Here is a 16,666-nt window from a genome sequence, read left to right as displayed (position 1 = left end):
TGACCAACTCTACCACTTGGTGAAGTTTGGTGAAGATCGGTTGAAAATTGTGACCTGTAGGCCGGTGACAAACAAACAAACAAGAAAACGTCATGCGTAGCACGATACTTGCAAAATACGCCCTCCCCCAAAAGTTTTCAATGTGACATGATGGCTTATGGTGACCTCAAAAATACTTGGTGGTTGAATTCAGTGACCAGATATGCAAGTCCTCTTCAAATTTCATGTCAATTGGATGAAAATTGAGGATTTTAGAAATTTGGCCTATGTTGACCTTTTGACCTATGTTCACCTAAAATATAATTTGTGGTTGAATTCAGTGACGAGATATGCAAGTCCTTTTCAAATTTCAAGTCAATTGGATGAAAATTGAGGATTTTAGAAATTTGGCCTATGTTGACCATTTGGCCTATGTTGACCTCAAGAATACTTGGTGGTTGAATTCAATGCAAGTCCTCTCCAAATTTCAAGTCAATTGCATGAAAATTTAGGATTTTAGAAATTTGGCCTATGTTGACCATTTGGCCTATGTTGACCTCAAAAATGCTTGGTGGTTGAATTCAGTGACCAGATATGCAGGTGGTCCTCAAATTTCAAGTCAATCGGATGAAAATTGAGGATTTTAGAAATTTAGCAAAGTTGGTGACCTTTGGCCTATGTTGACCTTTTGACCTATTGACCCCAAAAACAATAGGCTTCTGGCATTTGACCAACTCTACCACTTGGTGAAGTTTGGTGAAGATTGGTTGAAAATTGTGACCTGTAGGCCGGTGACAAACAAACAAACAAGAAAACGTCATGCGTAGCACGATACTTGCAAAATCCACCCTCCCCCAAAAGTTTTCCAATGATACATGATGGCCTATGTTGACCTTTTGGCCTATGGTGACCTCAAAAATACTTGGTGGTTGAATTCAGTAACCAGATATGCAAGTCCTCTTCAAATTTCACATCAATTAGATGAAAATTTAGGATTTTAGAAATGTGGCCTATGTTGACCTTCCGATGTTGACCTCAAATATACTAGGTGGTTGAATTCAGTGACGAGATATGCAAGTCCTCTTCAAATTTCAAGTTAATTGGATGAAAATTGAGGATTTTAGAAATTTGGCCTATGTTGACCTTTTGACCGATGTTCACCTAAAATATAATTTGTGGTTGAATTCAGTGACGAGATATGCAAGTCCTTTTCAAATTTCAAGTCAATTGGATGAAAATTTAGGATTTTAGAAATTTGGCCTATGTTGACCATTTGGCCTATGTTGACCTCAAGAATACTTGGTGGTTGAATTCAATGCAAGTCCTCTCCAAATTTCAAGTCAATTGGATGAAAATTGAGAATTTTAGAAATTTGGCCTATGTTGACCATTTGGCCTATGTTGACCTCAAAATTACTTAGTGGTTGAATTCAGTGACCAGATATGCAAGTCCTCTCCAAATTTCAAGTCAATTGGATGAAAATTGAGGATTTTAGAAATTTGGCCTATGTTGACCATTTGGCCTACGTTGACCTCAAAAATTCTTGGTGGTTGAATTCACTGACCAGATATGCAAGTGGTCTTCAAATTTCAAGTCAATCGGATGAAAATTGAGGATTTTAGAAATTTAGCAAAGTTGGTGACCTTTGGCCTATGTTGACCTTTTGACCTATTGACCCCAAAAACAATACTCTTCTGGCATTTGACCAACTCTACCACTTGGTGAAGTTTGGTGAAGATCGGTTGAAAATTGTGACCTGTAGGCCGGTGACAAACAAACAAACAAGCAAACAAACAGACAGAGTCACAAACACAACCGACCAATATACTTGTAAAATCTTCGATTTTGCAAGTAACAAGCAAACAAACAAACAGACAGACAGAGTCACAAACACAACCGACCAATATACTTGAAAAATCTTCGATTTTGCAAGTAACAAACAGAGTCACAAACACAACCGACCAATATACTTGAAAAATCTTCGATTTTGCAAGTAATAAATAAACTCCATTGATAAGACTCCATCTCCATTGATAAGAGGTTGGAGTCCAGTTCATCAATCTGAAGGTTGAGCTCCACACAGGTAGCAGGACTCCAAGGAATGGCAAAGTTATCCCATTCCATTTCAGCACAGTAGTCCATTCTCAAGTGAAGCAGAAAGCGTGTTTGAAAAAGCCTGTGTGGTCGGTGCCTTTTATAAAAAGGGCTGGGTGTGTGTCATTTCCTGTGGAAATTCCCTGGGCAAACCTGGGCGTGTCTTAACTGGAAATGATACAATGTTGAGAGTTTATAAAGTGGGTGTGACTTAACAAAGTGGGTGGGGTTTGGCAAAAGTGGGCGGAGCTTAACAAAAAGTGGGCAGAGCCTACCAAAAAGTGTGTGGCACTGGAGGCACTCAAACAAGAACATTGAGGGAGGTTTACCATTTTATCTTAGCTCAGTTAAAATATCTTGATAAAGAACCAAACTCAAACATATATTTTGTTAATTTATTAGATGGTGATGAGAGTTGTAGGAGAATTAAATTATTTCCCACACATAAACAAATATTTGTAGGATCGATGTTTGAGTGGTCCACTAGAGATCAATGATATTAAGAGAGTGAGAGGGAGCAAATATTCGTAGGATCATTGAGTGGTCTAATGAACAACATTAAGGATAGGTGCTATGGCTGGTATGTCAAAAGGCCAAAAGGTTTGTAAAGATCAGGGTGGCAGAAATAGAGGTGTTAAGGGGGAAATGAGGGAAAGTGAGGGTGAGAGGAAAATTTACATGTTAGTGAATGGAGATTTTGGGGTGTCCCAGGAACAACATTTATTATCTACTCACGGCCTTAGAGCCAGGTAGAAGTGTATAGATTACCATGCTCCGAATGTCACGATAAAGAAGAAGATCCACCATGTACCACAAGTATAGATCCGGTAGACCGTATGTCATGTATGTGTATCTTTGTTCCCATCATGAGGGGTGCAGTTGTGCTAATTAGTTAGGGATTATGGGTGATTAATCCCCTATATGTAATTGCCTCTGTTATTTTTCCTCTGTTCTTTATGACAATGCACACACACACACACACACACACACACACACACACACACACACAAAGCTAAGAAATCACGCATTAATAACACTGAATAAAAGTAACTGGAAGCAAGAGATGGAACAATACCGCGGGTGCTGCCAGCCGCGACATCGCCACATCAAGCAGGCAGGTCTGTGGGGCCACGCCCCCAAAGAGCAGGGATTGGTCCGGAATTGGTTCGAGCAAGGACTGCTAATATGGGACTATTGGATTGGTGGAGCAGGCACGGGCGGCGCAAGATGACGTCAGAGCCTTGAGTACAAAGGAGTGAGAGGACCGACATTTTCTCTTCTCGTCCTGGTTTTTATAGCAAAAGGTCGCTTATTATTCTCTTCTCGTTCTGGATTCCATAGAGAACGGTGGCTCATTTTCTCTCTCGGTTTCTGGATCTGGAAGTGAACAGTCGATATTTGTTCTCTTGCGGTGGGACAGTCTCAACGAACGGTCGAAGTTACGAGCTCTTGGCTGTGAGTTTGGTGTCGAATGGTCGTGTTCCGACATTTTCCCTCCTCTTGCATTGGGACGAGGTCTTGAGTTGGGACGTTGATAGTGAACAGTCACGGTTGTCGCCAGGGGTGTACTGAGTTCCTGCAGACGGTCCCTGCTCGTGCATTCTTTCTTCTTGGTCCGGGCGATCGGCTGAGTGGCTGCATTGTCCTTCCATTGGCTCGTTTGTGCTTTGGGAAGCGGCGGACTCGGCACCCTGTGCTGCGGCGGTGTGTGAACGAGAGCGCGCTGAGGCCTACTTCCCGCCATGGCCTGTGCCGTGCTTGGGGCCTGGACGATTCCCGACTGGGTTCAGGAGACGCTCAGAGCTAAGTGCCCACACACACACATTTATTTTCACCAGTTGTTTTTCCCCTTGTGTGGTATACGAGTCTGTGTGGGGACATCCCATTTATGAATTTTAGTTTTGCCGTGTATTATTCTGTTACCGGCATTTCTTCATTAAATTCGGTATTTTTGTACATTTTAAATCATGTGTCAGCTTCAATTAATCATCGCCGATTCGAAAGAGTCCGGTGGGACCCGTGAAGGTAAGCTCTTTGCCCTCCCCGTGTATTCTCCGCTATATTAACGCACAGGTTGTAAACCTGGTGCGTTATAGCGTTTGCCTGGGAATTTTCTGTCGCTCATTTCCGTGGCTCAATTTCCGTGGCTCAAAAGTGAAGCTAGTTTTTACTGAGCGCACCGGACTGTTAAGCTCGATCGGATATCCGTCCGAGGCCGGTCTTTATCGGCTACGGACAGGACAGTATTCTTTATGAAGGCATGATCACGGTTGTCTTTAATTCTTTGAAACAAGTGAATAGTCCAATGTAACGTCACGACCAACTTGTTAATTATTTTTGGAATACATGGAGTAATAGTTATCAAGTTGATTTGCATGTTTGCTTATGAATAAATTAATTGTTATATGTGTGTTGTTGATACTGTATGCTATTTATTTCCGACTGCAACATCAATACTTGTTCTAACCAGAACAAAAACAAATAAATCCCTTTTATGTGGGTTAACTACAGAATGTATGATGTTTTTCAGCATGCTGACGTCATGTGATGTCATCAAGGATTACACAAACAACATCTGTATAAACTGAAATATGTGTTTGTGATACTTTTACATGTGCAACTGGGTTAATTAGCATATTGGTGTATCATGTTAATATTTCAAACAGTTATTTGAAGACTGGATGTTAATAAAAGCAAAATTTAACACAATCCTTCTTTTGATTATCTGTGTTCATTCACGAGAGAGAGAGAGAGAGAGAGAGAGAGAGAGAGAGAGAGAGAGAGAGAGAGAGAGAGAGAGAGAGAGAGAGAGAGAGAGAGAGAGAGAAAGAGAAAGAGAAAGAGAAAGACAGAGACAGAGAAAGACAGACAGACACACGGAGACGAAGAGGAGAAGAGAAGAGAAGGAAGAAAGAAAGAAAGAAAAAGAAACGGCAGATATGATGTATTTCAATGTATGCTGAGATGACTTAATAAACATGAAATCAAAACATGACGTAAGTAAAACTTTGTCAGATTGTTAAACATAATCAAAAGCAATGACATGCCAAATTCAGTAATATTTGAGCTTATAATTATTGAGATACAACATAACGAAGGTGCAAGTAATTAGCATACTTCAAGAAATCGTCGATATATTAAATAAGGGACATTTTGACATGTCTCCCAAAATGCCAAAAGAAAACATCGACCAAAATATTTTTTCCCCATCTAAGGAGACATCACATCATAATTATGCACATTGGGGAGGATCATGGGGGGGGGGGGAGGGGGTGCACGGTAGGCCCCTCTGGCCCATGGACTATATATATGATCCAGGCTTTCAATGACATCTTGGATACGACTATCCGGTCTGTACCTGTCTGTGGTGAGGATATTGAGATCACATCGAGATTCACTTACCTTGGCAGTGATATTAATGGTTCCACATGTTGTCACTGAGATGTGCGAGCCCGAGGGCTGACCACATGCCTTGTGATTGCAGTCGGTTGATCAGTATCTCAAGGAGATGGGAATGGGCTGGGCAACGTGCTGTTTGGGGGACGGTGGCTTGGAGGTCTGTGGAGTACCGGCAGAAAGTGGGCGTGGCGATGGGCTGCCCTACCTGACCTAACCTGGCTCTGACTGGTTCTGACAGAATCCTCTTTATTTTTTATTTTAGAAGGTCAAAATTGGCCAAAGGTCAACCACTTTTTTTTTCTTCTTGGAATCCTCAAGTGTTTGTGGTACCTTCAGATGGGATGAAAGTTATGGGCAAAAATCTCAGTTTAACAGTGATGTCAGCCAGGGTTGCTGTAAATTGGAACACACAGTCCATAATATTGGCATTTCTTGTGTCTTCGACACAAAAGGCTTTTTGGATTCCTATGTTGTGCTTGCAGGTAGCTGTTTAATTACCTCGCAAACTAAAAGTGACAAGTGGGGTTAAGCAATTGGTTCACGTCTGTCTGTCTGTCTGTCTACAAATGTGGACAACTTATTTAAATTTAATATTATATTTTGAACCCGAATCGGAACATGAATCCGTAAATAAACAGTTCTTTGGCTGTGAATTTTTAACGACCGCACATGCACAGAGAAGAGTGAGTTGATAGTGTTACGTTTGTGGGGGTATGGGATGAAATACCATCGTCGAGGCAGAATTGTATAGGTGTCGCATGGACCGTGGATGCGTAGGAGGCACCCCGATGTATTAAGTAAGGAAACTGGAGCTTAAGATTGTTTTTGCGTCTTCACATGGGGGGTGAAGCTATGTGAACTCGGTAGGGATTAAAGTTAGTTTCCCCCCAGTTTGTGATTGCCTCCTGTGGCTTTTCCCGATGTTTTTTTTTTTGACAAGGCCGGCCATAAAACCCTTGATACAACAATAACAACGTCCCATTAACTATTCATTCGCTCTTCCCTATCTTCCTCTAAAGACTAAAGCTACTTTCCACACACTGTTCTCATTAAAACTCACCACATTCTGCTCTCATTACCCCTCCCTTTTTCCTTGTTTCTCTTCCCATTGCGGGATTGGCACATGAACATCGACGCGTGCCGAGGATGAGTCAGAGGTCTACCATATACTTTGCCCAACCTCTTTATGCGCTTTACTTCCTCTCTATATTTTTTCCTTAATTGTTCTGTTGGAGCCATGTCTTTTGTACAAATAAATAAGTAAGAATACCTCAGTGGGAAATAAGTGCTACGGGTAAGATAAGATCTACTCTTTTGTGCCTTTCTTGATGTTTGGTTATTGTTTGATGTGCTTGTAAATTTGTGCCCCATTATTATTGAATCTTGTGTGCTTCTAAATACGTACCTGTTCTTTGGTATGTGGTTTTCCATCCTGTCTGTTTTTGTTTAATTTCCTTAAATGGCTTGATTTAGTGTGTGCTAACAGATAGACAGGATGTTTTGCCTCACCGATCGCTCATGCCACTAGCCATCGTGCACTCATGGTTCCGCTCAATGGTATAATAAATAGATAAATGGATTCTCTCACAGCACAGATCCTCATGGTGTCAGTGCATTTAACTTTGCCATGTCACATGACCTGACTCGGTTCATCTCAGCTTTGACTTGAGTTCCTGAACGAGTTACTGAAAACAGGTATCCTTACTTCCTCCACCGAAGGTTGGTGGAGGTTTTGTTTTCACCCTTGTCTGTCTGTCTATTTGTTACTTGGCAAAAAATCCTTTTTTGACAAGTATATTGATCACTCCGGTTTGTGTGTTTGTCTGTCTGCTCACTTATACTCGTCTACAGGTCACAGTTTTCAACCGATCTTCATGAAACCACCAAACGGTAGAGTTGGTGATCTGAAAGAATCGTCTTTATTTTTGATGTTAAAAGGTCAAAATAGGCCAAAGGTCAACCACTTTTTTTTCCTAGAATCCTCAGTTTTCATCCGATTGACTTGAAACTTGAATAGGATTCACATATCAGCTAACTGAATTCAACCATCAACAATGTTTGACATCAACATCGGCCAAAAGGTCAACAATTCAAATTTCTAAAATCCTCAATTTTCATATGATTGACTTGAAATTTGAAGAGGATTTTCATATTTGCTGAATGAATTCAACCTCCACCTATTTTTATGTCAACATAGGTTGTAAGATCAACAAATGCCAAAGGTCAACCATATTCTTCAAATTTCTAAAATCCTCAATTTTCATATGATTGACTTGAAATTTGAATAGGATTTTCATATCGGCGAACTGAATTCAACCGCCAACTATTTTTCAGATCAGCATCGGCGATAAGGTCCACGACTTATTCGAATTTCTAAAATCCTCAATTGTCATCCAATTCACTTGAAATTTGAAGAAGATTTTCCTATCAGCGAACTGAATTCAACCACCAACTACTTTTGAAGTCAAAAGGATGTGCTGCTGAGTGCCATTCAATATTATTTTTTTCATTTTTTTTTTAATACAAAGTTGAGGCTCGTGTAATAGCTAACACACAAAATATATAATAAAGGGAGCGGGAGACGAGAGGGGGAGAGAGAGGAAAGTACATATGCACAACAATAGTAGAGAACAGTGACATTAGTAGATTTGTGGAGGGGTTGGGGAGTGGGGATAAAATGGTATAAAACAAATGGACATGACTTTGACTTTCAGGAAAGAAGTCAGAATTTGAAAAAGGTGGATTTGGGGTGTATTGACGGAGGTAGACAAGATCAAGGATTTGGATGGGGGAAAACAAGGGATGGTGGTGAACAGCTGCTTTTGAAGACCTCGAGGTAGGAGTGGGATTGAAGAGAGTGTGGGTGTTTGTTCCAAATGCGTGAGAAAAGAGGAATTAAAGAGTGATGGTGAGCAAGAGAGTCTTGCATTTGAAAGTTTCACCAGAAGAGGGTTGTTGGCAGATCTTGTGCCTCCTCAAGGAATATTTGGGGGACAGAGCACAGACAGGGTAGGGGGCGCTAGGCCAGAGAGGAACCATTGGAAGACAGAAAGACCACCAACCTGCCTGCAGTGCGAAAGTGAAAATCCCTCAGAATCGGCTTCATCGTGGGAGATACCAATGATACTAACAGCTTTGTTTTCTACAGCATGAAGTATGAGGCAGGAGCATCAGCCCAGAGGAGAGAGAGAGAGAGCAGAACTCCATTAAGCTGTAGATGAAAGCCTTGTATGTGGTGAGAAGCTCAGTAGTGCCAAGAAAGGGCATCGCACGACAGAAGATGCACAGTCGGCGGCTGCCTTTCGAGGCCAGCTTGGAAATGTGGTTTTCCCAGTAAAGATTGTGCCCCATTATTATTCCTGAGTAATAATGCTATTGCCCAGAACCAGCTTGCTTTCGTCTCCTGGAAAGCAAATCCAACGGAAGGAAATCTCACTTCCTTTCACAAAGCCCGAAGCAAGTGTGTGTCCACCCTCAGGAGAGCCAGGAAACAATATCTCTCCATTCTCAGCACTGAACTCTCTTATCTGTCTCTCTCTTCCAAATCCTGGTGGCGTCTGGTCAAATCTGTTTCTGGTGTTTGTTCCCCCTCCAACCCCTCCCTCAATTCAAACGGCCACACGGCTGACTCCGCTCGTGAAAAAGCTGAATGCTTCAACTCTGTGTTTGCCTCGAAATCTTGTGTCGCAAACCCATCCCTCTCTGTACCCACCATACCCAGTCGTACCCAGCTGCTCCTGGTCTCTGTGTCCTTTCCTCCTGACAAGGTGGAAAAGTTTCTGTCAACCCTCGACTCTGATTCTGCAACTGGACCAGACGGCATCAGCCCACGGGTCCTAAAATCCGGTTCTTCTGCTCTTTCACTCCCTCTCTCTGTACTCTTCACCCTCTCTTTTGCTCAAGGTCATCTGCCATCTGCTTGGAAATCTGCCAACATCACCGCTTTGCACAAAAAAGGTGCAAAAACAGATCTCAGCATCTACAGACCAATCAGCCTTCTCCCAATTATCAGCAAAGTCATGGAATCCATCATTGCTTCAGATATGAAATCTTTCCTCTTCTCCAATGGCTTGATCTCTGATCATCAATTTGGTTTCAGACCTGGTCACTCTACTCTGGACATGCTGCTTCTGCTTTCTCAACAATGGATGGAGGTCCTCAATTCCAAACAGGAAATTAGAGCTGTCTCCCTCGACATATCACGTGCCTTCGATACGGTCTGGCACCCCGCTCTGCTCACCAAACTCTCCTCTTTTGGTATCCATGGAAATCTCCACGCATGCCTGGCAGACTTCCTCTCTAGTCATAGTCAACATGTGGCCCTGAATGGGTTTCTCTCATCTCCTCTTCCCGTTCAGGCTGGAGTTCCCCAAGGCAGTGTTCTGGGCCCTGTGCTTTTTCTGGTCTTCATCAATGATCTCTCTGACTCTCTTGAAAATCCTCTCTATCTCTTTGCTGATGACTCTACTCTCTGTCGCTCCATTCGTCATCCCTCAGATCGGCAGTCTGCAGCCTCCTCACTCTCTGCATACCTGGACAAAATCACAGACTGGGCAAACAAGTGGAACATGTCTTTCAATCCTGACAAATCTCACACTCTTAAGATGTCTCTCCGAAAAGAACGACTGGACAACCCTCCCATCCACTTTCTGAATAATCCTCTCCAAGAAGTTCTGTCACTCAAGCTTTTGGGTCTCACTATCTGCCATGATCCTTCCTGGGAAAACCACATTTCAAATCTGGCCTCCAAAGCCAGTCGCCGATTGGGCATCATCCGTCGTGTGAAGTCCTTCCTTGGCACACCTGAGCTCCTCACCACATACAAGGCTTTCATCCACAGCTCAATGGAATACTGCTCTCCCCTCTGGGCTGGTGCTCCTGCCTCACACCTAGCTCGTCTTCATGCTGTTGAAACCAAAGCATTCAGAATCATTGGAATCTCCCGCGATGAAGCTAACTCCAAGGGCCTCTCACTCACTCACCACAGGCAGGTTGGTGGTCTTTCCGTCTTCTACCGACTCCTCTCTGGCCTTGCCCCCCAGCTCTCTCTGGGCTCTGTCCCACAAATATTCCTGCAGGTCGAACAAGATCTGCCTGCAACCCTCTTATGGTTAAACTGCCAAAATCAAGACTCTCTGCTCACCTTCACTCCTTCATTCTTCTTTTCTCCCGCCTCTGGAACAAACTCCCTCACTCTCTTCAATCCCACTCCACCCTCCAGGTCTTTAAAACAGCTGTCCACCACCATCTCTTATCTTCCCCCATGCAAAACCTTGATCTTTTCTACCCCCGCTAATTTCACCCCAATTCCACTTTTTTGAAATACCAACTTCTGTCCTGGAAGTCCCAACTCATAGATACCATAAAGGTCCTTGTGTTTTATACTTCTCCCACCCCCCCCCCCACCCTTCCCACGCCTCCTCCCCCCAAGCCCTCTCCCTCCCACCAAGCCCTCTTCCTCCCACCAAGCCCTCTCCCTCCCACACATCTCCCTGCTCTCCAATGTTGTGTTTGTGTGCTTCCCCTTCTCTCCCCATCTTGTCTTCCACTCCCTCTTTTTATATATTTTGTTTGTCTGGTTGATTTGTTTGTGAAGTAAATGTTAGCTCTTTCACGAGCCTCGATTCAGTATACAAAAAAAAAAAAAAATCAAAAAAAAAAAGCATGGCAGACAGTCAGACCCAAAAGCTTGAGTGACAGCGGGTTTTCCAAACCGTCTTTACGAAGAGAAATAGTGAGGGTGTGAGATTTGTCAGGATAGAATGACATGTTCAACTTGTTTGACCAGTTTGTGATTTTATCCAGTCTGCAGAGAGTGAAAAGGCTGCTGCTTGCCAATCTCAGGGTTGTAATATGGAGCGGCAGAGGGTGGAGTCATCAGCAAAAAGATAGAGAGGATTTTCCAGCGAGTTGGAGAGATCATTAATGAAGACAAGAAAATGCACAGGGCGGAGAACACTGCCTCGAGGCATTCAAGCCTGGACAGGAAGGGGAGATGAAAGAATTCCATTCAGAGCGAGACGTTGACTTTGACTGGAGAGGAAGTCCACGCCATGTGTGAAGATTTTCATAGATACCATAAGAGGAGAGTTTCGTAAGAAGGGCGGCGTGCCTGACCGTATCGAAGGCACGACATATGTCAAGGGAAGACGGCTCTTAATTCCTGTTTAGCATTGAGGACCTCCATCCATTCTTGAGACAGCAGAAGCAGCATCTCCATAGTAGAGTGGTCTGGTCTGAATCCAAAATGATGATCAGAGATCAAGCCATTGGAAAAGAGGAAGGATTTCATATCAGAAGCGAATATGGATTGGGAGTAGGCTGATTGGTCTGTAGTTGCAGGAATCTGGTTTTGCACATTTTTTGTGTAAAGCGGTAATGTTGTCTGATTTCCCAGTATATGGCAGATGACCTTGAGTAAAAGAGAGGGTGAAGAGTACAGAGAGAGGGTGTGACAGCACGGTAGAGCAGTATTTTGGGACCTGTGGGGTGATGCTGCCTGGTCCAGTTGCGGAATCAGAGTCGAGGTTTGACAGAAACTTCTCTACCTTGTCGGTAAAGAAGGACACAGAGTCCAGGAGCAGCTGGGTACGACTGATTTAGGTGGGTACAGAGAGAGATGGTTTTATGACACAAGATTTTAAGGCAAACACAGAGTTGAGACATTCAGCTTTTTCATGTGCAGTGTCATGTGTGTAGTAATTTCAGGAAATGGAGGGAATTGGAGGGGAACTACACGATAAACATATTTGTCCAGATGCCACCAGGACTTGGAGGAGGGAGACAAGTTTGAGAGTTCAGTCTTGAGAGTGGAGCGATATTATTTCCTGGCTCTGCTGAGGGTCGATACACACTTGTTCCGAGCTGTGTGAAAGGATATTTTGAGAAATTTTTACCACCAGTAAATTCCAGAAATTTATTTTGATTCATTTTACAATCTTTATTTTATTTAAATTGAATTAAACACAAACACTGTTGAACACAAATCGCCTTATTTTTACTTCCACGATCCTCCAGTTTAGCAGTACTTCGACATGTTAAATAGGGTGGTGTATCAGGGTCATGTAGAAGACTGTTTCAATAGTGTTTAACATCCGGAATTTTTGTTTTTAACAATGTTTAACATCATTATTATATTTAAATTGAAGTGCACAATCCATGGCGTAACATGATCGATGAACTCTAAAGATAGTTCTCAATCTCATTTACCTGCAAAAGACTGATGCTGATTTGTACACAGGTGATGTCCATCCTGTAAATATGGAAGGCAGACAACACAACAACGATTCATCTGTCACAGAAGATTCAAAATGTGCTTCAGCAAAGGAAGGTTCAGATGATATTCACATGACAAACGGAAGTGCTTCCTCTTTTGCAACTGGTGAGTGGAAACGTAAAAATTTCACAAAAATTAACAAATCCTTTGTGTTGAGAAAATCGAAAATTTTCTGAAAAGTGTTAAATATTTTCATTTTGATTTTGACAAAAAATAAAATGTGTTCTTTGTTTCTGTAGAACAATCCAGAAGTAAAATGGGACAAATGAGGTCCAGTCACAGCTTGACAGTAAAGAAGAAGCCTTTTTTGAAGAAACAATCACGAAATCAAGACCCACTTCCTATAAAATACAAGTCTGGGCCTCGCAACACCAATATTTATATTAAATTAAACAAACACAAAAAGGTGCAAGAAAGGCGAATACGTTATAAGTGTAATGTATGCAGAATGGATTTTGCTTCAAAGAGTATCATCAAAATACACATGAGGATCCACACTGGAAAACACCCTCACAATTGCTCTGTCTGTGATAAAGGTTTCTTAACAAAAATCAATTTGAATAAACATATGAAGATCCATACAGGAGAGCGTCCTCACAAATGCTCAATATGTGATAAAGGTTTCTCTCAAAGCAGCAATTTGAGATCACATTTGAGGATCCATACAGGAGAGCGACCGCACAAATGCTCGATATGTGATAAAGGTTTCTCTCTGAAAGGCAATTTGAAATCACATATGAGGATCCATACAGGAGAGCGACCGCACAAATGCCCGATATGTGACAAAGGTTTCTCTCATAGCAACAGTTTGAAATTACACGTGAGGATCCATACAGGAGAGCGACCCCACAAATGCTCAATATGTGATAAAGGTTTCTCTCACAAAGGCAGTTTTAAATTACATATGAGGATCCATACAGGAGAGCAACCTCACAAATGCCCGATATGTGATAAAGGTTTCTCTCACAAAGGCAGTTTAAAATTACATATGAGGATCCATTCAGGAGAGCAACCTCACAAATGCCTGATATGTGATGAAGGTTTCTCTCACAAGGTCTATTTGAAATTACATGTGAGGTTCCACACAGGAGATCAACCTCACAAATGCTCGATATGTGATAAAGGTTTCTCTCAAAAAGGCAGTTTGAAATCACATATGAGGATCCATACAGGAGAGCGACCCCACAAATGCTCGATATGCGACAAAGGTTTCACTCGCAAAGGCAATTTGAAATTACATGTGAGGATCCACACAGGAGATCAACCTCACAAATGCTCGATATGTGATAAAGGATTCTCTCAAAAAGGCAGTTTGAAATCACATATGATGATCCATACAGGAGAGAATCCTCTCAAATGCTCGATATGCGATAAAGATTTCTTTCAAAAAGGCAATTTGAAAGCACATATGAGGATCCATACAGGAGAGCGACCTTACAAATGCTCGATATGTGATAAAGGTTTCTCTCAAAGTGGCGAATTGAAATCACATATGAGGATCCATACAGGAGAACGTCCATATAAATGCTCGATATGCGACAAAGGTTTCTCTCATAACGTCAGCTTGAAATCACATATGACGATCCATACAGGAGAGCATCCTCTCAAATGCTTGATATGTGATAAAGGTTTCTTTCAAAAAGGCAATTTGAAATCACATATGAGGATCCATACAGGAGAACGTCCATATAAATGCTCGATATGCGACAAAGGTTTCTCTCATAACGTCAGCTTGAAATCGCATATGACGATCCATACAGGAGAGCATCCTCTCAAATGCTTGATATGTGATAAACGTTTCTTTCAAAAAGGCAATTTGAAATCACATATGAAGATCCATACAGGAGAGCTGAAATCTGAAAAACCGGGATATTAAAAATTAGGTGAATAGGATTTCGGAATTGAAGAAACCTGAATATGTTTCAGTGATAGTTGGAGCAACAGAGAATCTGGATGATCAAGAAAAGCCGAACAGTACTAATAAAGTATTCCAGGGAATATGACAACAAATAAACTTCAGTGGAGGCTGTCAGAGGTTCAGTGGGGATTCTAAAACAAGCCCTTGGAACAAAGCTATGAGAATGAAGTTTCATAAACCAGTTCATGAATAATGATCCTTTACTGAAAAAGGATCTGGGAGAACTTCCTTTTTTTTCTTTTTGGTTCTTTTTTGATTGTGACAAATGTTTAGGAATTTTGTTTTCTCATTGATTTAGTTGTTTTTTTTGTCCCTTTATGGTTATGCTCAGATGGGATCTTGCCATGGCAGTTTGAACATCAATTTTTACTCAATCTTAGCTGAAGTACATGTTTCATTGCCACGTGTGATATTAGCCAGAATACCCTTGTTGTAAAATCGTTTATCAGAAGAAGACTCCTGCCTATGTTTTTCATGAAACTTGAATTTGTGAAGAGTTTCACAATAAAGAGAGGTCCTCAAAGCACAAATGCACCGTCTGTGTTATTGTGAATATGTAATGGCACATTATGGTCAATTATCAGTCAAAGAAGAGTTTGGAGTGTGTATATCCCTCGAAGTAATCCTGATCTGACCAGTTGAAAACCTTGCACAACATTTACCATCATGGCAAGACTGCACTTCATGCCATCACTGATTGCTGCCAAGCACCTCGGTTATACAGGTCCTAACGTGGAAGAAAGGCCACACAGATTGTTTCCACCACATTTTTCTCAACATCAATGGTAATGCATTGTTAATGGAGGGAATACCTTTGAACACAGACTTCTAAAGAAAGGAAGAGGGTAACGAAACTCTCCCCCACCACCACCCCCCCCCCCCCCCCCCCTCCAACGAACCCCAAAGTTGAGATTCAAGTCGAAGTCGATGTGGCCACTGGCCAGACCAAGAGGTAAGAATTATTTAAAAACAAAAAACAAAATTAAAAACCAGATCCCTGCAACGACAGACCAATCAGACTGCTCCCAATCATCAGCAAGGTCATGGAATCCATCACATCACTCCCTGACTTCCCCCAATAATCAGCAAGGTCATGGAATCCATCATCACATCACTCCCTGACTGACCCCAATCATCAGCAAGGTTATCGAATCCATCATCACATCACTCCCTGACTGACTGTCTCACTCAGTCACATACACACACACACATTCACTGACTGACACAATCACTCAATCACTCACTGACTCACTCAATGACTCACTCAATGACTGACTCGCTGACTGACCCACACAACTCAGACTGACTCACACAACTCACTGACTGACACACACAACTCATTGACTGACACACACAACTCACTGACTGACACACACAACTCACTGACAGGCACACACACAACTCACTGACTGACACACAACTCACTGACTGACACACACAACTCACCGACTGACTCACACAACTCTCTGACTGTCTTACACACACACATACATACACACTCTCTGTCACTCGCTCACTTACCTATGGACACTGCTCGATCGATACATTTACCGACCGGACTAAAGTCTAGGTGAGCGAAAAACGAGCTTTGTGATGTATTGCTATGTTGCAGCTGCGCATGCATGAATAAACAGTTTGGACAATGGCGATGTTCGTGTAGTTCGTGTTTCTCCTCGCCTCGTGACGACATCCGTTAGGTCCTAGGACAGTGGTTCTTAACCTTTCTAAAGGCGCCGAACCCTAAAGAAACCCACCGAACACTCGCGGAACCCCTAAAATATGACCCAAAAATTAAGAAGAATTACATCTTAATGCGTTTTCTGTTCCTCTTTTTAGGAGGCGATCTGGGAAATGCGTGGTTTTGTTTTGGCAAGGGCCACCCTCAAATCATTTTCGCATGCAAGCCTGCTCCTTATCTTTGTTTTAATGTCCACCAGTTTCGAAAACGCATGCTCGCAGAGATACGTTGTAAAGAACGGCGTGAGGAGCTCAAGGGCAAT

General features: G+C 42.3%; 1 protein-coding gene across 1 annotated transcript; it reads left to right on the top strand.

Moving 5' to 3' along the window:
* Positions 1-12,641: 12,641 nt before the first annotated feature.
* LOC144889606 (uncharacterized) lies at positions 12,642-15,200 on the top strand. Its single transcript, XM_078770510.1, has 2 exons — positions 12,642-12,853; positions 12,988-15,200. Exons 1-2 carry the CDS (start codon positions 12,733-12,735, stop codon positions 14,622-14,624), a joined length of 1,758 nt encoding a protein of 585 aa, XP_078626636.1. The 5' UTR covers positions 12,642-12,732; the 3' UTR covers positions 14,625-15,200.
* Positions 15,201-16,666: the final 1,466 nt, after the last annotated feature.

The sequence above is a fragment of the Myxine glutinosa genome, chromosome 1 (genome assembly GCF_964187855.1).
Source record: "Myxine glutinosa chromosome 1, kmMyxGlut1.1, whole genome shotgun sequence".
NCBI classification, from domain to species: Eukaryota; Metazoa; Chordata; class Myxini; order Myxiniformes; family Myxinidae; genus Myxine; species Myxine glutinosa.
This window is presented reverse-complemented; position numbering and strand designations above follow the sequence as displayed.